The sequence below is a fragment of the Pseudorasbora parva genome, chromosome 10, assembly GCF_024679245.1.
Source record: "Pseudorasbora parva isolate DD20220531a chromosome 10, ASM2467924v1, whole genome shotgun sequence".
Lineage (NCBI taxonomy): Eukaryota > Metazoa > Chordata > Actinopteri > Cypriniformes > Gobionidae > Pseudorasbora > Pseudorasbora parva.
The window spans coordinates 5,331,941-5,354,673 of NC_090181.1; the positions used below are offsets into that span (position 1 = coordinate 5,331,941).

A 22,733-nucleotide genomic window follows, 5' to 3' on the forward strand; every position below is an offset into this window, starting at 1 on the left:
GTGTTCTGTGATGTGGACAGATTTCTATTGATCAGAACTAAAAGGGAGAGAAGATTGATCGTACATTTGATTGTTAGGCCGTACCTAACCTCTCATGTCACACCATAGGATGATTAACATACCGTTGGCCTTTTTACTTTCTTAATAACGTGTTAAATATTAACAATTTACATAATTAAGAAAGCCCTTTCTGTTCACACAGGTTAAAAATGAGCAATGAAGAGATAAAAAGAGCCATTCTAGAGATGGATGAGAGGGAAGAGCTGGCTAAAGACATGTTAGAACAGGTGAGTGCACATCATTTAACACTTTTGGTTAGTAGTTAGGACATGTAATGCTTACAAGTAAACACTGTACGTGTAAATGTATTGTACATTCACAGCTGCTGAAGTTTGTTCCTGAGAAAAGTGATATTGACCTTCTGGAGGAACACAAACATGAGCTTGAGCGCATGGCCCGGGCTGACCGCTTTCTGTTTGAGATGAGCAGGTACTGCTAAAAGATCAACGCTTCCATGATAAATGAGGATAATGATGCATGTTTTGAAAGTGTCACTTTGTATGAGTGATGATGAATAATAAAATGGAAAGTTCTTGATCGGAAGATTAAATACTGAATTGCATGAATGACAAAGCAGGACACAACCCAAGTTTAACAGTGATTTATAGGCTACATTTTTCCAGTTTATTTCGCTTCCAAAGAAACAGGCCACTAAAAATATATTAGGAGTCTAGAATTCCCAAAATTCTCAGTTTAATCTCACATCACTTTTTACTGTGGGAGAGCCATCATTTATCAGAAAATCTATGCAACATGCAAGTTCAGAAAAGACAAATAAGGACACACTTTACGCAAGCACATGAGCGCAGCCACGTTTGAACAGCATGCATACTTGTATAAAAGACACTGACATTTCACAAAACAACAACCAGCAAAGTCATACGTTTCCTACATAAGATAAGATAACTTGGACTTAAAATGGCTTCGGTTTAAGATTAGGTTCAGGGTTAGTACCTAGTTTTTGTAGTCAGTACATACAGTCAAACCAAAAGACTCCTTCAACATTTTCTCACATTATCACAGTTTATTCGCTATAGTTTAGAAAATGGTAATTAAATATGTCAAGAACTCAGTTAAACTGTGTGAGAACAAATTCATCTTGATTATGTCAGATAACTTTGATAGAAAGGGGTGTAATGGATTACAATCAACCAATCAGCTGTTCAATTGAAGAACACAATTAGATAATACCCATTTAGCTCAACCAATGACCAAGCAATGCTTCATTTTGTTCACTCTGTGGTGTCAAAGGTTACACTAGCAATTCAAGAAAAAACACTTCAGCAGAACATGGTCAGGTCAAAGTGTCTGGATAATTTTGGACCCAAACTTTTATCAATTTTACTGGTAGTCACTGTATGAAGGATTTCTTTTGCTATCCTTGCATCAATGAACTATAGTGTCCTACACACACTAGTAAAACATAACATCTAGTGTCTGAATAACTTTTGGTTTGACTGTAATGCTTACATTACGGGACTGTAAAATAAAGTACTTTTTGTAATGACATTAACCCATTCCCTGCCATTGATTAACTTTTCTGGCCATTCATGTTTTCACTGTTAAATGGTAGGGAATGAGTACAGAAAAGAGTACAGAATCTCTGGAACATGTGCAAAGAAGAAGCAGAAACAAGCAATAAAAGCAGTGATTTATCATGTTTATCTTAACAAGATTAACAAACATTCAGCAGCATATCATTTATTATACACTTTTATGATTATCTTTGTATTGCATTACTTTTTAATAATACAATTTCAATTAAAAAAATAATAATTTCAACACAATGAAATGCCATTGAGAATAATGGGAATTTTTTTGTCCATTTTGGGATGAAATGTGACTCTTCATTAGATGTACTTCAATAGCTGAAGCTGAATGATTTTGACTTCCTTCTTTCCTCCAGAATCGACCACTATCAACAGAGGCTCCAGTCCCTTTTCTTCAAAAAGAAGTTTGCAGAGCGTCTAGCGGAGACAAAGCCCAAGGTTGAAGGTTGGTAGGTTTTAGCAGGAAACTCCTGGATTGTTTCTTTGCAAATTAACGCAGACTCATGTCAGTGCTAGAGGCCAGAAAGTGTACTGTAAATGTGATGTGGGAGACATGAATATGAGCGCATGAGTCAGGTCTGGTGTGTTTGTGAGTGTGTGGCTCTTCTACTTGGATATATCTCCAGTTCAAATAAAGAACACTGTTTCCACGGAGGCTGTTTTGGAAAGCTGGCACATGTTGAGAGGGGAGAGTCGTTCTCATAAACACTGCTTTTTTTCTTCAAAGAGTTTCAAACTTTTCTTGAAAGAGTCGTGGCGTGCATGTGCTTGCAAAGTACTTTGGATGAACACAAGCCAGCCCAAATTCTGGTTCAAGACCTCTCTCTTTTAGCTCACCTTAAAGGGACAGTTCACCCCAAAACAAATATATACATTTAATCGCCCTCATGTCATTCTCTGTCGAACACAGTAGATGAGAATGTTCACGCTTTCCTTATTGTGATACACGGTTTTGTGTGAGAAAATAGAGTAAAATTTACTTGAAATCTGAATTGATATTTACTGAAAGGAAGTTTATCGTAAAATGTATCAGTACCACAAACTGACCTCTAACATTTAACAAATAAAAACGTACTGGTTTACACAACCTCAAAGTGAAAAAGCACTAAAAGATAAAGATTAAGGATGCTAAAATGCCATGCTTCCTTGACTTAATGTCATGCCGTGTCTACAAAACACAATCAAAAAGACTAAATTGATAGCAGTGTCTAATGAAGCTTTATAAAGCAGAGCGTTTGGGCACCATCCACACAGACAGAACCAATGAAGGACTTCTCTGGCCCATCTTTGCACATTCAATTTTGTCAACAGGAATGCATTTTGAATGTTTTAACATCCAGGCAAAGGAAGTCTAACTTTGGCTAAGATCCTCCGGGAAATTATTCTTTTTTTTCTTTTTTTTTTGGGGGGAAACTGGGGGCGGGAAAGTTGTGGACAAGCATCAAAGTTGCATGCTCTTTCTTGTTCCCGCTGGAGCGTCTGCAGCTCAATGATGGGAATTGTGAGGCAAAACTGGAGTTGAGTTCACACAGTCACAAAAACATAGAGAGGTTGAACATCAGTTTAGGACCAGTATTGTTCGATAGACTTTCTGTAAAATGTTTCTTTCACACTGGGCTGTGTATGGATTCAAGTTGTGTAAACCTGTTTATACCTGGTTAAGATTAAGATTTAAGGTTTGTGAAGTGTTTTGGTCAATTAATAAATGGGGTCTAAACCGTTTTGAGCTTCTCCACTTTCGTCCACTTCCCGAGGTAGTGGAAAACACATTTAGACGGGATTGCTTTCACACAGCCATTGCCATTCATTCGAACAGCCACTAATATGCCGCCTACTCTCCGCTTACTACCTAATGAGTAAACATTATGGGAAGAGCGCAAGCCAAACGGGATTTAAATTTTGTCAGCTGAAAACGAAAATTTAGTTTGAAGACAAAAATATGTACCAAACGCAATGTTCTCTTACCATTCCTGACTTCTAACACACACTCACAGCGTCTTGCAGCTGTCAGAGCAGAAACTAAAGCTGATGCTCTCCATGTTTTTTTTCCATGTGTTTATATGTAAAATGCTTGATCTTATTTTGTCCATTAGATAGAAAGATCTGAAAAAGGCCATACATTTACCCACTCATAGACCCTCCCCTCAAAGAAATCAGGACAGAAGTGGTTAAAAATGGACAAAGAGGTGATTAAAACACCAGGTGTAAACGGGAAGGGAATCTCCCTCGTCTACTTGTGATCCGATCGACCAAAATGCATCTTAATATCAGGCGTAAAGAGCCTTTGTCGATTCATGCTAACATTACTGTGTGTTCTTGTGTAATGAATGGCACTGAATCTTAGATAGATCGTTCAGCGCATCACTAGGCCCATACACAACCTGCTGATATTTTTTCTGCACTTTTTGTGGAATGGAATTACATGTGATAAAATGTAAGATGAGGGTACTACATTCTTATTGGTCGTTGAAAGCATAATCGAATTTGCCAAAGTATCTTAGAAACAACACATAGATTGAGGAATGTGTAGAAATTTAGTGAATGACAGACCAATTCGGCACAAATCTGAGATTTCATATGGGCCTGTTTATGACTTACAGTAAAGGGATACTTCACCCAAATATTATTATTCTGACATCATTTTCTTTTCATCCTGTCATTCCAAAACCATATGGCTTAACTTTCTTCTGAAGAACAAAAAAAGAAGATATTTTACATGATGGGATATTGTAAAAAATATTGAATGATTTCGCAAACCATTTAAAGGGATAGTTCACCCAAAAATGAAAATTCTGTCACCCTCAAGTTGATCAAAACTTGTATGACTTTCTTCATAAAGAAACTGTAAAGCAATAACTGAAAAGCAGAAGAAAGAAATTCATACAGGTTTGGAACAACTTAAGTAAATGATGACAGAATTTACATTTGTGCGTGAACTTTTCCTTTAAGAACTCTTGATAGTTAACCAAATTCCAGTTAAGTCTGTGCAAGAAGCTAATGTAGCCTGTTAATAAACATTTCAGTAATATGTAGACATCGGTTACATTTGTGATCCTCATTTCCTTTGTAGCTATTCTGTGTGCGTCGCGTGAGGTGACGAGGAGCAAGCGTCTGACGCAGGTTCTGGAAGTGGTTTTGGCATTCGGGAACTTCATGAACAAAGGACAGAGGGGCAACGCATACGGTTTCAAAGTGTCCAGCCTTAACAAGATTGTAGACACCAAATCAAGTATAGACAGGTCAGAGGTCAATGAAGAGGTTCTTTTTAGGTTGTTACACTTGCATCTTTTGGCCTTTTCACTGCTACTATTGAGAACTCATTAACTGAACTGAAATATGTTAATAGGACACTTTGTCTCAATGACAATTAAAAAACATTTAGCCATTCATTTTAGTACTTACTATTTTAGGCATTGTTTGTTGTTTTTTTCTTGTCCTATTTCGCAATAAAATGTTTGATAGTGATTTGAACGGATTAACAACACTGGTATATTTGTTTCAATTTGTTTGAATTGCTTTAAACTTGAAATAAATCATCATTGTATTTGCATGTTCAACAGGAACATCACCATGTTGCATTACCTGATCATGATCTTTGAGAAGAATTACCCTGACATCCTCAATATTCAACAGGACTTGCTCAGTGTACCAGAAGCTGCCAAAGTCAAGTGAGTCCCACCTAGCGTACTGATGAGTGTGAATATGTACTCCCTATTATCGGTTGTTTGTGGTGAGCTCCTCAGGCTGTTTTGTGTCTCAGTTGGTTAGAGAGCGTTTTTGTCTTCCAGTCTGGCTGAGCTGGAGAAGGAAGTGTTCAGCATCAGGAGCGGCCTGAAAGCTCTGGAGGCGGTGGGTCATCCATCATTTATTCCTGTGACCGTTTAACGTTCTCATCAGAGACGCCCCTTAAACATTGCTGACATACACGTTATTTTATTCATTTTATTTCACTGTTGCAACACTATTTGACAGTGGTTCATATTAGCTACCTAATATTTTTCTGCTAGCTAAGAAGCTTCTAGACTTGATCAAATATGATGGTTGACCGCTTTTAATTTGACCGATATAAAGCTGATATATTTATAATTTATATTTATTTGACTTAATATTTAATAAACTAGAAATAAATAATTTGATGAATTAAAAAAATATATATCCGTAAAAGAAAGACATAATTTTTTGTTAATTTTCTCAAGTCAAATCGCCTTTATTTATATAGTGCTTTTTACAATGCAGCTTTGCAGTGTGAACAGGAAGATAATGAAACAAAAGTTTGTTTTGGCTGTACATCAGTTCTAGAAGAAAGTAATGTCATTGTCCAGCTTAAGTAAGTTCAGCATTGATTCATTTGCATTGTAAAAATCAATAGTTTAGTATCGTTTATTTATCTATATAGCAGCTCTGAAGAAAAGCAATGTCATCGTCCAACTCAGTTCACAAAGAAATTATTAAAAAATATTAATAAAAAAAGAAAGTAAATACTTACTAACAGGCCACTTAGTAAATGGCAAGTTTGTGCGCAATCACATTTTTCAGGGGGAAAAAGACAAGTTAACACAAATTTTAAATACAGCACACTGAAAATGACATGACAGTAGGCATCTGGATATAGCGCAGCAGTAGTTTGAAATCAAGGGTTTAAAGTTTGTCGCTTGTGCGTCTGCAGTGAAGCTTAACTCTCCTGTCCATATTCAGTTCACACGGACACAATACACACATTTTTATGCAGGCTATGTGCATTTCAGAAGATCTCACAGCTGCATTCTGCAATGTTTGTTAGATATTCAAAGATTTGTTCAAATTATATAAATGCATATTTGCTAAATGCAGACAGTAAATAAGAAAGTACACTGATCAGGCATAACATTATGACTAGTAAATACTCCTGATCTAATGAAGGAACAGTGGAGAACCGGCCACAGGGTCAAGGCTCATTGATGCACGTGGGGAGAGAAGGCTGACCTGTGTGGTCTGATCAAACAGACAAGCTACTGAAGCTCAAATTGCTCAAGAAGTTAATGCTGGTTCTGATAGAAAGGTGTCACAATACACAGTGCATCTCAGTTTGTAGCGTATAGCTTCAGACCAGTCAGGGTGCCAACAGTGGGCAGTGTGATGCTTTGAGCAGTGTTCTGCTTGTGTCCTGCCACCCATGTGGATGTTACTTTGACAAGTTGCTGTTTTGGCAGCAAAAGGGGGACCAACACAATATTACAACGCATTATTACGTCATAATAATGTTATGCCTGATCGGTGTATGTCTGTTAAACAGAGACCAGGAACTAATGAAGATAGGAGTGCTGGCGTTCTCAGCGCTGTCAAAATAAAAATCACGCTTTGTACATATCGGCCAAACAGAAAAACGGATCGACAGATACCGATATTTCAAAAACAATGATAAATATCGCCCGATATATCGGCAACCACTCTATACTTTTATTTTGTGTAATGTTGATGAAGAATATTGATAACGTTTTTCAGAGAACATTACTAATTTTGCTGGTTTATTATCTAACTACATTGACGTTACAAGTACACAGTACACACCTAATACACTTTTGCACTAATCCTAGAAAACAAAACTGTTGTCTAGGATTAGTGCAACTGTTTTTCCTATCCTTGGTATCCCGGATGTTACCATGTGAATATTTAACTTGAATTTTGAGATCTGAATTTGAGCAGTCGATTTGGCCTGATGTTTTCTTTGAAAAATATTCAATTGAATATTGAGATCTGAATTTGAGCAATCAAATTTAATCAATCTGAATTTATTTTATCTGAAATTCTGTAAAAGAATATATATGTATATATATATATATATATATATATATATATATATATATATATATATATATATATATATATATATATATATATATATATATATATATATATATATATATATATATATATATATATATATATATATATATATATATATATATATATATATTTGATTGTGTGAGCATTGAAAAATATTGATCGAAATTCAGGTTTTGGGAGATAAATTTGAATGGTTTCCTAGGAAAAAATAATTTCAAAGGAGTGAATTCAGAGCAATTAAATTCAGCTAAATGTTTTTCAAAATAAAATATTTCAAAACTATGTATTCAGTGGCTGTTAAAATTCACATATTAATGTCTCTTATTTGCTTCCATAGAAACTAATATTGCCTAGTGAACAAAAAGGAATTTCCCAAAACAAATTTCTGTAGTACAATTTATTTATTTACAAAAACTGAAAAATTTGTATTTTTTCGTCTTTTCATCAGGAGTTACGATACCAGCAGAGCCAAGCATGTGACCGAGGAGACAAATTTGTCCCAGTGGTCAGTGACTTCATCACAGTCGCTAGCTTCAGCTTCTCTGAACTCGAGGAACTACTCAACGAAGCCAAAGATAAGGTAACATTTTCTCTAAATTATTACAATAATTGCCTTCCTTTTTAACCTCCAACCTTTAATATGTAACCATAAAATGCTATTCCTCATCTCCAGTCCAAAAAAAGGGTTTCATTTTAGCCAGATACAATCGCACAAAGGAGTTCCTTTGCAGAGAGAGCGAGAGAGTGAAAACAAAGGCCTGGATTTTCCTTCAGTGCCTAAGGCTGAAAATGTTTCCTCCAACATGAGCTCAGAGTTATTGTTGAGGGGAGAACAGGGTCTTTGAGCGGGTCACAGGAGAGGGTTGTAGAGCGGAGCTGGGCTTTTTCAGGATGGGCCCAGCAGGCCTTCTCCAATGTTTAGAGCCCTGCCAACCCTGTGCGTGGACCGGGGCCTGATATCTTAGAAGGATGAAGGAACAGGGAGTGAGAGAGGAAGAAAGAAAAAGACAGAGAGACAAGAGAAGGCTTTGTGTACCCTTCCTGGCTCGGCATGATGACTTAAACATCCCGGGGAATCCCGGCAGCCGGTCCTAAATTCTCAGGGCTTTTTCTCCAGGGTTTGAGGAGATTTATTTCTTTTGAAATGTGGCTTGGTCTCAACCCCACCCCCACTATGGTATGTCCCCAACTCTCAAGTTCATGAAAGAGAAGCATTCTGACAGCCATTGGGAATACTTTGAAGATGTGTGTATGCGCGTGTGTTAGCAGTCTATTTTGTGGTGGTGGAAAGTGTGAGTAGGGATGTGTTTTGGTCACTGGGCAGACTGACTTCCGAACTCCTTACCCCATAACTGAACCATCGCTTTAACACTTTCCACCATTATCCAAGTTATTTATTTAGCAAAGTCATAAAGTTTGGAGAGACTTCATGAGACAAAGGCCTCCCTGTGCTTTCCAGACAGATCTACCTCTTCCTGCTTCCCTCCAAGGGTCAGAATTATGTCTCCTGTAAGAAAGTCTGTCCCCTGAGGTGGGTTAAAATGAACACAAACATTACGGCAGAGAAAAAGGGAGGAGTATTGTCAACACTAAGATGCTGAAGATCTCTTGTGCAGGAGTTGTACAGTAAATAAAGTTATTACTACAAGTTACTTTCTATAGTCGCGTACAGGACTGCAGATGCTGACAGCCCTCAGAATATGATATGATAGATTGATGGCTAAATGGTGTGGTGTGACTTACTGGTTAAAGCTCAGTGGTGGACAACTGAATGGTTGATTCGGTTTCACGATAAAGTCGTCACATTTATTTGTTTGTCGATTTATACAATACAGATGGGTTCAAAACAGCTATTTTTTGATTTTTTTTTTTGAATCAATTTTTGATTCATTTCAGTTTAATAACAGTGTCAATGTTGCAAAGTTAGTCTCATTATCCAGCTCAATTCAGTCAAATGTTGTTCTCATCTGGTGTCGGTGCAGATAAATCAATAATATTACTGAACATTAACTTCCCCCATAAAAAGACATGGAGCATCAGTTCTCATAAGATAATTAGTGGCTTCATTGATCTAAAGAGACGGAGACAAAGAACGTGGCCAGAATCACAATGAGAGAGATGCCATTTTGAACTGAGATAAAGGAGTTCCCTATGGCAAATCTACTGTGGATGAAGGCTTAGTATATACTCTCTTGGCAGACAGATCTTCAAATGGCTCTTGGAGCAAGAATCGTTGACACCTTGGTATGCCAAACCACACTAAAAGTGGATAGCCTTTTTGGGGAACAGCATCTGTGTGCAATTCAATTATGTGAATTGTGAAAGTGCTCAAGCACTTAAGTCAAGATCGAAACAGCTTTGAAATGTTTATTCCAAAACTCTAAAGCATACTAATGACTACTGCGTTGGTTCTGAGCGGTCATTGAAAGCGCATGGCCCAATGTGATGATTTCTGGGCACTCATAGTGAATAGGATTTATTTCACTGTCCTGGCATCCATGTGTATGTTTTGGTGGCAAATGTGGCAGGGATTGACAATGCATTGACGATGTAAGATCGTGGAGCATGAGAGCCTGATATGTCTCGGAGATGTCGAGATTTCTAGGAGATGTCTGAAATATGTCTGAGAGATGTCTTGGAGATATCTAGTAGATATCTGAGAGATGTCCAAGATGTCTAACAATGTGTCTACACTGAACGCGAGTAGTGCGTTGCAATGCGAAAAAAATACAATATAACCCATTATAATCAGTGATGTTGTCTACACTGGATGCGGCCCGACAAATTCCTGACAGTAAACTGATGCCTTTTTTTATTCATGACGTACCCTAAGTACTCGCGATTCTTCTCATAGGAAGGACAAGGTTGCTTTGTCACATCCAGTGTAGACAGCTTAAGCTTTCTAGCTGTTGCAACGTGTCAGCGGTCGCATCCGGTGTAGAAAGAAATGTCTGAGAGATGTTTATGGTACAAAGCTCATTAAGGAGATATCCTTTCAAAAGGTACTAACATGTACCAGTTAGGTACTAATATGCACCCTGTAGGGGTAAATAAGGTACAAATGTGTACATTTTGAAAGGATACCGCCCCAGTGACCGCTTTCATCCCTTTTCCTTGAGCGTATATTACCCAGCCATATGAACTCTCAGTAGTTCTCCAATTCACGTGTTGTATTTGTGTTCCTCTTCATGCCTTGCCACTTATTTGCGTTTCTTCGCAGTCCAGACTTCTTCTCCATTAGGTTATCACTCTCCTCTCTTTCCTCTTCTCTCCAGTTTTCCAAGTCTCTGAAGCATTTTGGAGAGGAGGAAGGTCGCATGCAGCCGGATGAGTTCTTTGGAATCTTTGACATCTTCTTGCAGTCGTTCAGTGAGGCCCGACACGACCTGGAGAACATGCAGCGACGCAAGGAGGAAGAAGAGAGGAGAATACGCATGGAGGCCATGGTACAATACACACATTTACTGAAACGGCAACACTCAAAATACACAGAGATGTTTGCAGGATCCATAGATAAAGTTAATCTGTTCATCTGGATAATTTCACACTTTCCTGGAGGCCCTTTCTTTTTAGCCCCTAATCTTTAACAGCTGCTTTTCTTGAGCTGTAACATGCCTTTTTATTATTTAATGTTCCTTGAGGTTTATTTATATTGTTGGCAAAGGTTTTTGCGCAAAAATGGGGTTGTCAGCTTTATAGATTGTTCGTAAATGGGCACTGGATCACTGACGTCAATGCATTAAAAAAATGTATCAACGACTGTCACATCCAGTACAGTTACCATTGCTTCAACAAAGTTTCTTTGCGAACCCTGCATTACATTCAGGGCTTGACATTAACTTTTTGCTCAGCAGCCACTGTGGCTAGTGGTTTTCCAAAATTACAAGCCACTCCGCATTTACACTGGCTACAATTTTGACATTAATTCCATGGGGAAAAACTGCCATATGGATATTTGTAATATTATCTCATAATTTGGCAGCAGGTTTATTAGGCTGCTGTCACTTTTACTTAACTGACTGTTTACACGTGAATACTCGCCAAGATCAGCATTTTGGCATTGTGTATTTGACTGTTAACACGCAATAAAAAGCAAAATAACTCACTTTAGTACTGTTAGGCGGCTTTATTTGCACACACTTTTGGTGTGAGCCTAAAATATGTGTGAATGAGTAACGTTTTGCCCAATACACACAATCCCACGCCAAAATTCAGGCCCTGTAACACAAGCACTATTCAACCAGAGCATATGAGATGAGTGAGGCAGGTGTGTGTCAACTCGCTGTCTGAGAGATGAGAACGCAAGAAACCGCAGCTGGTATTGTGTATCTATTCTGCGGAAAATAGGTATTGGAAGCATTTCAGATATTCCAGTTTATCACTTCAGATGCCTTTTTAAAAGGCTACAAATAAAATAAAATAAAAAATATATATATATATATAAAATTAAACCTGCCAAAGTGGCTAGTAGGAGTGACTGCGTTTCATGCCACTGGTGAAATCTACCTCATTTAGCAGGTTGGCGGGTGTTCATGTTAAGCCTCGATTGCAAAACAATCTGCAGTAAAATGCTCCAACCATAAAAAAATAATCCTCTGAAATGATCCAGGACGTTTACTCTTTCCCCACCATTGACAGAACTTTCTGTAATTTATGAGACATTTCCCCTCCATTGGTGGAATTTTGTTATACGGTAGGGAACGCTAATATGAATCTTCTGGAGTACAGAATCTCTGGATCAAAACACAGGGAAAAAAGAAGCAGAAACAAGTGATACAATTATTGCTAATGAATGAATGAGGGATTTATATAGAGCTTTCATATGTACTAGGGTACTTATGTACCTTTATAAGGCTGTGCAGAGATGCAAACACTGTCTTGACTAGATGTGTGAAAGCCAATGTTATAAAAAAAAAGATCAGCTTCTTCTCCAGGAGTAGCTCAAGCACCTAGAATGAGTCTCGCATCCGGTGTTGGTATTCAGAGCCATTGGCATGACCAATGGTGCAATGATGTATGTTTAAATGTGAATAAAAGCCTAAACTAAATCTGTTCATCATATGAAGTGATGAAGTCTCTTCAGAAAATTTGAACTAAGCCACTAATTTCATATGGATTCGTTTTAAGATCTCTTCATTAACTTTTTAAAGTGTCAAAGTGGTAGTTGTGTAGCTGTCAACGGAGGGACACAAACCTCTTAGATTTCATCAAAAAGACCTTCATTTGTGTTCCGAAGGTGAACAAAAGTCTTTGAAAAAATGTTGGGTTTGGAATGACTAATGAATAATGATGCGAGAAATGAATGACAGAATTTTCATTTTTAGTGGAATTATCCCTTTAAACTATGAAACATGCAGGATGTTTTAATGGTACAATAATTCCCGTCATTTCATTAGTCAACGTTTGCTGCAATTAAATAACGTTGTCATATTATGCATGGCTTTTCTACAGGGTTCTTTCTCCTTTTCCCGACTTCTCAATTTTCAACCTCATGTGAAACAACACATGCATTTGTGTACATTATCTAATAAATCATAACTGTTAGGACATGAAAATGTACAGCTGTGGCACTTTTACCATGTACATGAAGTTTCAAACACATTCTCACACATGCTGTATGAGGGAAACCATTCCCTACGTGATGACAGTGGTGATGTAGTAGATAAGCCTGGAGTAATTGGTAGCAGATGCAGATTTATTTGTCGTAGTCACTCATGAGACCATGAATCACCTCAGGACAGCTCTGCTAGGCCCCTTCTGTATTGATACTATTACCATAGCGCATTTTTCCGAGATTGACTGCTTTCCATTTGATTAGGATATCCACTGATTAGTGTTTATATGTACTTAAAGGGATAGTTCACCCAAAAATGAAAATTATCCCATGATTTACTCACTCTCAAGCCATCCTAGGTGTATATAACATTCTTCTTTCAGACAAACACAATAGGAGTTATATTAAACAATTGTTAAATAAGGTTAATAAAGGCCTTCTGAAATGAAGCCATGCATTTTTGTAAAAACATAAAAATAAATTAAAAAAACGCATTCTCGAGAGACAGGCGTTCAAGTGTTTGCCGTAAGACGCTCTGATGAGAATATGAACCATGTTTTGTTTTGCTCTATCCTCTACGCCTCCATCCTACACCATACGCTGGAACGCCAGTCTCTCGTGAGTTAGTGGAAGTTAGAGATTACAGTTTGTGAAGTTTTAAATATGGATATTTTTCTTACACAAATGCACCGCTTTGCGTCAGAAGACCTTTATAAACCCCCTGAAAGCCATTATAAACACTTTTTTTACATATACATTTTTTAATATAACTCTGATTGTATACATCTGAAAGAAGAACGTCATACACATCTAGAATGACTTCATGGTCTTATTTTCATTTTTGGGTGAACTATCCATTTAAAAAGACAATATGATCACAGCTATTTTACATTGTCTGTTCATTTATCCATCCCAGCTGAAGGACCAGCGGGAACGAGAGAGACGAGTGAAGAAAAGCACCGGCGGAAGTCTGTCAGAGGAGGTGGGAGAGTTCGATGATCTTGTGTCGGCGCTTCGCTCAGGCGAAGTCTTCGACAAGGACTCGAAGCTTAAACGCAACCGCAAGCGCTCCGTCAACCAGTTGACGGATGGAGGGGGTCGTGAAAGACCGGTCACCAAGGTGAACTATTGACCCCAGAGAATGGTCAAAAGGAGACCAGACTGACGGGGAGCTCTCTTAAAATGTTGTACACTGCCCTATACAGTTTGCTCAGACCAGTAATAAGTGGCAAGCTCAGAGATGGACAGGCTCACTGTAAAATAGTCTGGATCTATGTGAAGGATACGCTGAAATCTCCCTCTTCATTCTGCTCTGCAGTCTTCCTTCTTGTCATGCCCACTCAAACGGACCCCTTACTATTGTTTTTTTTGTGGCCAAATGCACAACCTGATTTCCAACGAGTTCAAGAAGGTCACTGTGAGGTCTCGCAATACAAGATGTGAACAACACCGAAGTCACGCGTTGAGTCCATTCGGTTCATCCTTATAAGCCAAGGTCATTGTCCTTTCTCAGCCGCCCACTCCCCAACTCTAACCTTGGGAGATTGAAAGAAAGTCCCTTTTTTGGAAATCTAGTACCTCTAAACTTCGGATCCAACTGTGCTTTTTGATTTAAATGATGCACATGGTGCATCTTAAACATGGAAATGGAGATAAAAAAGGAAATCTCGTTCAAAGCTAGATGTTGGGATTAACACACGGGAAATGTAACACTGTGGATGCAGCCTTACAGGTTGGGATACTCCTTCCCCAAGTGCCTCTACACATCAACAGCATTCCCAGGACCTCCCGGATGGAGATTCGACAAGAGAATAACACTTTAACAGAGAGACACAGAGAATATACAAATCCGGAAGTCTCAAAATGCGAGTGAATATTAAAAATGCGAGTTCCTTTACATGCATTGTGTTAAAACAGTTAAAAAAGCCCTAGGATTGTCATGGCATTTGTTTTTATATGTAAAATCAGAGCCACTCTCGTGTTTCATGTTTATTTGTGTTTACCGCCGTTTCTTTGAATGCATCCTTTAAGGTACACCAAAGTAACACAATAATCCATCTCCATCAGGTTGTTACTGGAATCCTTTTGTGACCTTGAATCAGTCATAATTTGTCTTATCTGTCCTCTACAACCACACCTTTTATCCAAAGCTCTCGCATTTCTAGGAAGGAAGGGACAATGACGTTTTGCTTGAAGCGGTTAGGAATGAGCAAGAACTACCATGTGTCTTTTTCAGGTTAACATACTGAACCTTTGGGCCTTGATAATGTTAAACAAAATGATGCCTCGCGTATATCTAAATGTTATAAAGAAACACTCGGTACACATCCTGCTACTTTCCAGGTCTGGAAAAAAAAAAGTTGTCTCCTAGAGATTTCCAGCGAGCTCCATTGAATTTCAGACTTTGACCTTTTAACTCAAGGTCAACATTATGTAACCCACTTTGGTTTTCTTGTTTATTATATATTGTTCATATTTTTTTTAACATGTATATTAAGTAGCTGTAGTCAGGACAAAGGTTGCAGATGTACATACAATGACCTTGCAGTTGGCATGAAAAAAGACACTGATTTGGATACAGATGTGAAGGCAATGCTAAAGGTGTCAGTGCAAGTCCAGTGAGATGGTGATTATGTATTGAAACCATGTTTCATATTCTGTTTTTTTTTCTCAAGAGGCATCCCGTACAAAATGCTACAGGCATCGCTAGGCCTCCTGTGTCATCGGTCCATATGGGGTCACAGTGGGAGTTCTGTGTAAGTTGATCTTTTAAGAGACGGCTAATATGGACACATATGGTGCTATTTCCATTTCTGTGGGTACAGCTCGGTGCCTCCTGACCCTGCTTAAGGAACAAGAAGGCTGTCTGTATGAAAGCAGGGACTATCCATTTCGTTGAGCCAGTGGGATAATTTATTAACAGTCCAAAAACACACAAGTTTCAACGCTAAGCTTGCGAATGCCATAACAAAGGGCCAGTTCAGTCATTCTCTCCTTTCTCACTTGCAGCAGCTCATTATGTGTACTTATTTCGATATAATCATTGAAAGGTGTATATTTATGTTTGTTTTGTCAATGGTGTACCGATATACCAAAAGTAGTCCCTTCTGTTTTAGGTCACGTTTGTGACTCATGGTTTGATCACTTATTACGAGTTTGTACCATGAGAGCAACATAGTGTCGGCCCAGATCCGGGCCACATCTGGTACATGTGGATTCCACGCCGATGCCGCGTTGCTGTCTGTGTGCGATTTGTACAGTAGTTGTGCTTTAAAATCTGTTTTGACCTGAAAAGAGCACAGAGGGTTGTCTAGAACGTTTAGAAAAGACAACTATTGCCTATTTAAATCCGAACGTTTCAATGAGCTTTAACTGGTCTGTAATTAGTTTGATTGCACTTCTTAGGGATTCCCCATTGAGATCTTCCGGCAAAGTCCTTAAGCTTGAGTCGGTTCATTTGAGATCACGCACAATTAGGAATGTGGGTTTGCACAATTTACTGTTCAGGGTGCACCGAAATTAATACGAAGGCTTATACTTTGTTAGACAATTTTATAATCTTGCATCTGATTAAAGGATAAGTTCACTTCATAATGGAAATTTCCTGATAATTTATTCACCCACATGCCCATCTCAGTTCAGACATGTTTATGTCTTTCTTTCTTTCTTCAGTTGAAAATATAAAAACAGATATTGATGAAAATATTCCAGGATTTTTCTCCATATAATGGACTTCAAATGGCTCTAATACAGCAAAACCACGTCATTTTCTTTAAAAAAAATAAAATAAAATTGTATTTACTCTTTATCCTGAAATGTGTGACTTCAGTGTTGTTCTTCTACTCAACGTATGATGCCATCATTTGGTCACGTATAGGTGAAAGTACAGACCCAGTGTTAAAACGAATGTGGAAAGACTAAATTAAACACCCTTTACAAAAATAAAGATAACATGAGTCACACACCGTGAAGAACAACACCAAAGTCATGCGTTTGAGGTTAAAAAAGTCAAATTTTTCTTTTAAATGACCAGTGGTTTGTCTAGATAAGACCTTATTCCTTATTTGGGATTGGAGTTTCTGAAGCTCTTCCTCTGAAACTGCATTGATTTGGACCTTTAACAGTTGGTTTCCACAGAAGTCCATTATGTGGAGAAAAATCCTGGAATATTTCCTAAAAAAATCCAATTATTTTCATCTGAAGAAAGAAAGACAAGGATGAGATGAGGGTGAGTAAATTAAAGTGAGCTAATCATTTGAGTATGTAAAAAAGATGCCCTTGCCAAATTAAAACCGGGGTGTTTTGGTCTTTTTTATTTCCTTTACGTCTTTATTGTTCTTGTCTTGAGAGGAATGGTATTGCAGACACCTTGGTGTTCTGTCTTTCCAGATCCACAGAGTATTAAAATCTTCAGTATTATAATTTTTTTGTATGTATGTATATTTGGTCATTGATTGTCCAAAACATAAAAAAGGAAAAGATGTAGTTATAGTTGCTTGATGCACTTTTTTGTAGGACAAACTTTTCCTGCATCGCAAACATGAGGAGCCAAAGGCTGAGAGAAAATATGAAAATTTAAGTATATTTTTATAGTTCAGAAATCAGGCCTTCGTAAATAGATGTAAATGTATCCAATAATCCAATAAGTTCCATGTTTTTTTGTTTTTTATAACTATCCTTTTGTTGGATTGAATATTGATAGACATGATATGGGCCGTGATATGAAGGGTAAAGAAAATTGATTGTTTAACTTTGATACATGTTACAACGAAGTAAATATACTGTGTAAGACCGTCATTTTAATCAAACTGCAGCAAGCAAAACTGCCTAAATGTATCACTCACTTTTATATCTAGATATTTTTTGAAAGAGAATGTTTTGCCTCACACTTCTGCTTGGTCCAATAATGCACTTGATGTTTTCCCTATTGGCTCAGATTGTGCATAGGTGTGGTTCTTTGATAATACCGGTGTATTATTATTATTATTATTATTATCTGTGACATGAAACACATCACACAGTCTTTGTATGCGTTCATGGGATGATTTTGAGAGGTAGTTATTGTGCCAAATACACAATTTTAAAGGCTGATTTGACAGAATAGATGTACAGTTCTCAAATCTTTTGTACACCATCATAGAAACAAGAAAGGGTACAAAAAAAAATTAAAGTCTGAAGAATGTGGAATTTTTTTTTTTCTTGTAAATTGAAGCTCTATTTATTTAGTTTGCTATATTTTGTATGTATACACAACATTATGACAGAAATGGTATAATTATAACTATATAGTGATTGATAATTGTCAGATAGTTTGTATGAGAATGACAAGCCAGGGCTGGGCAACTTTGGTCGTGGAAGTCCAGTGTCCTGTAGAGTTCAGATTTAACCCTGATGAATTGAAGAGAAGTATTTGATTAGCTTGTTCAAGTACATTTCATTAGAATTGGAGCTAAACTCTGCAAGACACTGACCCTGCAGGACAGAAGTTGCCCATCCCTGATTTATATATTATGGTTTGTTTATGGTTCGACCCTCAAAACCTCCACCTGACCCCCCCTTCCATGTGACATTTTGTAGGGTAAAAATAAACTTGTTTCACTGACATTCGTGTCAACTTTTTAATATGGGTTCCACTCCTGTACTGCTGGCTTAAATCATGTATGTGTGTCTAATGTTGTGCTATGAATATCCCAGTCTTCCATTCAGTGATAGCAGTTCTCACGGTTAAAAAAGTAGTTTCTCATGGTGCAACACTGCCCTCTTCTGATCAAAGAAATTAATAAACAGCAGCTCCCCGGTCCAACATTAGGAAGTCCTCTCAAGTCACAGTTTGTAGGCATGACTTTACTGTCAATAAAAATTGGTCATTGGTGTCAGTTATGCTATATGTACTTACCATACTAATAACAATAAATTATGCATTATTACGAGCAACTAACCCTCAACCAAACCCTAATCCTATAGGTAGGCTACATGTAGTTCATTAATATTACTCAGTAGGGCCTACTTAAAATATATATCACACTGTAAAAATGACACGTTCAAATTAAGTGTAACTTCATTTGATGAAGTAGCCTATAATTAAGTCAAGTTCAAGTCTATTTTTATGTAAGTAGGGCCTTATGTAGTCAACTTATAAGTGTACTTTTTCATTACTGCTTAGGACTAAATTGGCTAGTTCATAAATACGTTTCTTTATGTAGTAGCCTACTTATAAGCTCACTACTAGTAGTTTACTATGTAAATAGGCTATTACTACTAATTTCACTTAATAGTTTTATACTTCAAGTAGCCTAGTAGGCTATATTTGTAGGCTACATTTTCATTTAAGGATTAGTTCACTTCAAAATGAAAAGTTCCTGATATTTTATTCACCCCCATTTTATTCAAGATGTTCATGTCTTTCTTTCTTCAATCGAAAACAAATTAAGTTTTTGGAGGAAAACATTCTAGGATTTTTCTCCCCAGCATTGACTCACATTGCAAACAACGGCTGAATGTCCAAAATCAATGCAGTTTCAAAGGAAGGGCTTCAGAGGCTCTGCACGATCCCAGACGAGGAATACGAATAGTCTCCGGTCTCGTCTAGCGAAACGAAACACGATCGGTCATGGAAAAAAAGAATACGTTGTAACCTAATGCCGCATTCACGTGCTATTGGAAATTTGATAATTCCCACGTCTGAAGTCGTGATTACGAGCTTATCCCATTCAAATTGTGAAATGTAAGGGCCTTCCTGTGCAATTTTTACCTAGGACACTCGTATTACGATGATTCTGAGAGCACTTGAAGACATTAATTGCTCATCTTGCGCTGCTCTGCGCTCGCCAGTGATTGCGCAATCACGTCGAAAACGGCACACTAGACGTAGGCGGAAGTACCGCCCCAAGCGAACGTGCGGGGACGATACAAACGCTGGTGAGCGCAGAGCAGCGAACAATGAGTAATTTAGATTAAAACGTATATTCATTTTTAATGATTTATTTTTTTAAATGACAGATCGTTTCGCTAGATAATACCCTATTCCTCATCTGGGATCGTGCAGAGCCCCCGAGACGCTTTGAAACCGCTTTGATTTGGACCTTCAACATTTTGGTTGCAACGGAAGTCAGTGGTGGGGAGACAACCTGGAATGTTTTTCTAAAAAAACGTAATTTCTCTTCAACTGGAGAAAGAGAGACTTGAACATCTTGGATGAGATGGGGTGAGTAAAATATCAGGACATTTTCATTTTGGACCAGTGTGTTTTGATTCGCTAACCGCCTAAGTTAGTGCATGTATTTCTGAAACCCCTTGCCTTTACCAGTAGTCTGTAAACTGAATGGCACCTTTTGTATTTTTAGAATGATTATAGCCAAATATGTTGCAAGAACTTTTAACCTAAAATGAACACTAAACATTGGCTTTACTATAGTAACCAAATTAAACACAGAACTATGTTCAGCATGCCTGTAACTTTAGATAAACAAAAAATAAAAGCCCTTATCAAAAAATATTTTACACAAATTCCAAGTTTGCTGTTGAGATTTAAAAAAAGTTTGTACCGTTAGGTGTTTTTCAGAGAACGCGTTAAGTATGAATGAGCGTTTAACAAACTGGTTTGCAGAGCTAAAAAGCATTGTCGTTTGTTTACTTCCTTGCTACAACAATTAACAAAACTATTACAGGAAAACACATCGACGAAAATAAAACATACTTATTATGGTTGCTACAGGTTATGTCCCGTTTCTAAAGTTGGAACCGCTCCATCTTTCAGGACAAAGCTGTTGTGCGAATCCTGCATTGAACTTGCAGCGATTGTGGAAGCTTTCCTCTGTAAAAATATGCAGCACAGAGCGAGATTTGGGTCATAATTATGAGGGACCGAGTAAAAAATACATTTTAACCATTGATCCCTAACTCCCCCATCCCTAGGAAGGCTGAAAGTGGACCTGCAATCCGGTCACCAACACTGGAGGAAAAGGCTGTAGTTCCCTACCGGCTGTTTGCTGTAGTCCTTAGAAATTGATTTCTTTAAAAAGCAAATATCTCCCTTTGCTTTAAACTTTAAACGTAACTTTGCAGATGTTGTTTATGCACAAACAGCAACATTACACACTAGCTTAAGTTAGAAAAGTGAAATCGTGTTTTACCACCCCTTTAACATGACAGATAGAGAAAGGATGGGTCATTGCCCATTGATCACGCCTCTTGTGGTCTGATTGGTTGAAGGACTATCCAACTGCGTACAGAGTCATTTGAATTATGCTCGTTGATCACGCCTCTTGTGCAGTGAAAATAAAGAGCAGACCCCACCAGACCAATGTTCGGTGATAGCCAGACAACTGGTTCGAGTCATTCGTTCATCAAGTCTCAGCCCCCTATGCAGTCACCAGAAACAGACAAGATTAGTTCATCTATCGAGTCTTTGGGTACGAGTCTCATTATTTTGTCCAATGACGTGAAAAAACAAAAAAACATTTTTTTAGCTAGTATAACAATTGATTTTCCTATGAAGACTAGACACATTGGATTGGTCAGAATGGATAGGATAGGAATAACATGACTTTTTATTGCATCTTCTGATTATTTTATAATAAAATATATAACAACATGCAGTCAATAATACGACTGTAATGTTGTATATGTTGCGAGACACTGAACCGGGAAATGGTCATGTGACAAAAGAGCGAGACTTGTACCTGAAGACTCGAGAAATGAACTAATCCGTTCTGTTTGCGTTAACGGCATAGCCTTGCCTATGAGGCTGTCATGGCCCATATCAGACATGACTAATGAGCTAACGGCCCGAACCCGAAGACATGAGAGGTGTATCTTTCCAGGGAACAGACGTGGTTAAATGTTAGGGTTGTGCTGGTGGACGATATCTTCGTCCATCGTGATGGCTGACCGATATCATGATGGAGCACCGCCTACATTCGCCTATTCATCCTACAGTCTTTACCATAGATGTAAATGGGTATAATACTTAATTATACACAAACGAAAGGAAGAAACGTTTATAATTTTCTGTGAAAATGAGTGTGACGCAAGTGAATATTTGAGAAAAGAAACGATGTCCAGTGGGCCAAAATGGACTAACGTTAGGCCTATTGTTAAAATTCATGGAAATTGGTTGACCAGATCGCAAAACAGAATTAAAAAGCTGGCAAATCTTATATTGGCAAACCTCTCTCATCCAGGGCTGCAATGTTACATCTGCGAAATTAGTCCTGTGTAAACAAAGCTTTGTGCTTTAGTCCTGTGGTAATATTCACGTAAAACAGCATTCACATACAAAAGACTGGGTTAACAACGAAAATATAGCTTTAAGTAGAAAATAGTATTTATGTAGAGATAAATTAAATAAAAAGTGCACAACTCTTCTTAAGGAGGAAGGAAGCTACTTTTTTTCCCCATCACATGCAACCTAGTGAAATTATAGTTTTTAAGTAGAAAATAGTATTTATGTAAAGAGATAAAATACAGAGTATAGTAAATTGTATCTTTTTAAAAATAAAAATAAAAACAAGCAACGATATCATCGTCCATCGCGATGTTTTACTGTAAACATCGTCAACTGCCAATTAGACTTAAATGTGCCCATTTTCGATAATGCGATTTATCACGATAATGAATATGCACGATATTGTTATCGTGGGCACTTTAAAATATCGTAAATAATAATTTATTAACAATTAATTTTTTTTTTATAATGCACTCAATAATACTTTGCCAATCAACCGTATAAATGCTCAATACCGCTG

At 37.6% G+C, this 22,733-nt stretch overlaps 1 protein-coding gene across 5 annotated transcripts in view; it reads left to right on the top strand.

Moving 5' to 3' along the window:
• Positions 1-18,591, top strand: part of daam2 (dishevelled associated activator of morphogenesis 2) — a 120,094-nt gene extending 101,503 nt beyond the window's left edge. For all 5 annotated transcript variants that reach the window (XM_067454954.1, XM_067454953.1, XM_067454956.1 and 2 more), the window contains 9 exons: positions 203-287; positions 383-489; positions 1,967-2,055; positions 4,681-4,849; positions 5,171-5,278; positions 5,399-5,459; positions 7,882-8,013; positions 10,709-10,879; positions 13,904-18,591. In XM_067454954.1, the coding sequence (XP_067311055.1) occupies positions 203-287; positions 383-489; positions 1,967-2,055; positions 4,681-4,849; positions 5,171-5,278; positions 5,399-5,459; positions 7,882-8,013; positions 10,709-10,879; positions 13,904-14,119 (1,138 nt within the window). In that variant the 3' untranslated portion in view covers positions 14,120-18,591. The remainder of the gene's footprint in view (positions 1-202; positions 288-382; positions 490-1,966; positions 2,056-4,680; positions 4,850-5,170; positions 5,279-5,398; positions 5,460-7,881; positions 8,014-10,708; positions 10,880-13,903) is intronic.
• The last annotated feature ends 4,142 nt before the right edge of the window (positions 18,592-22,733 follow it).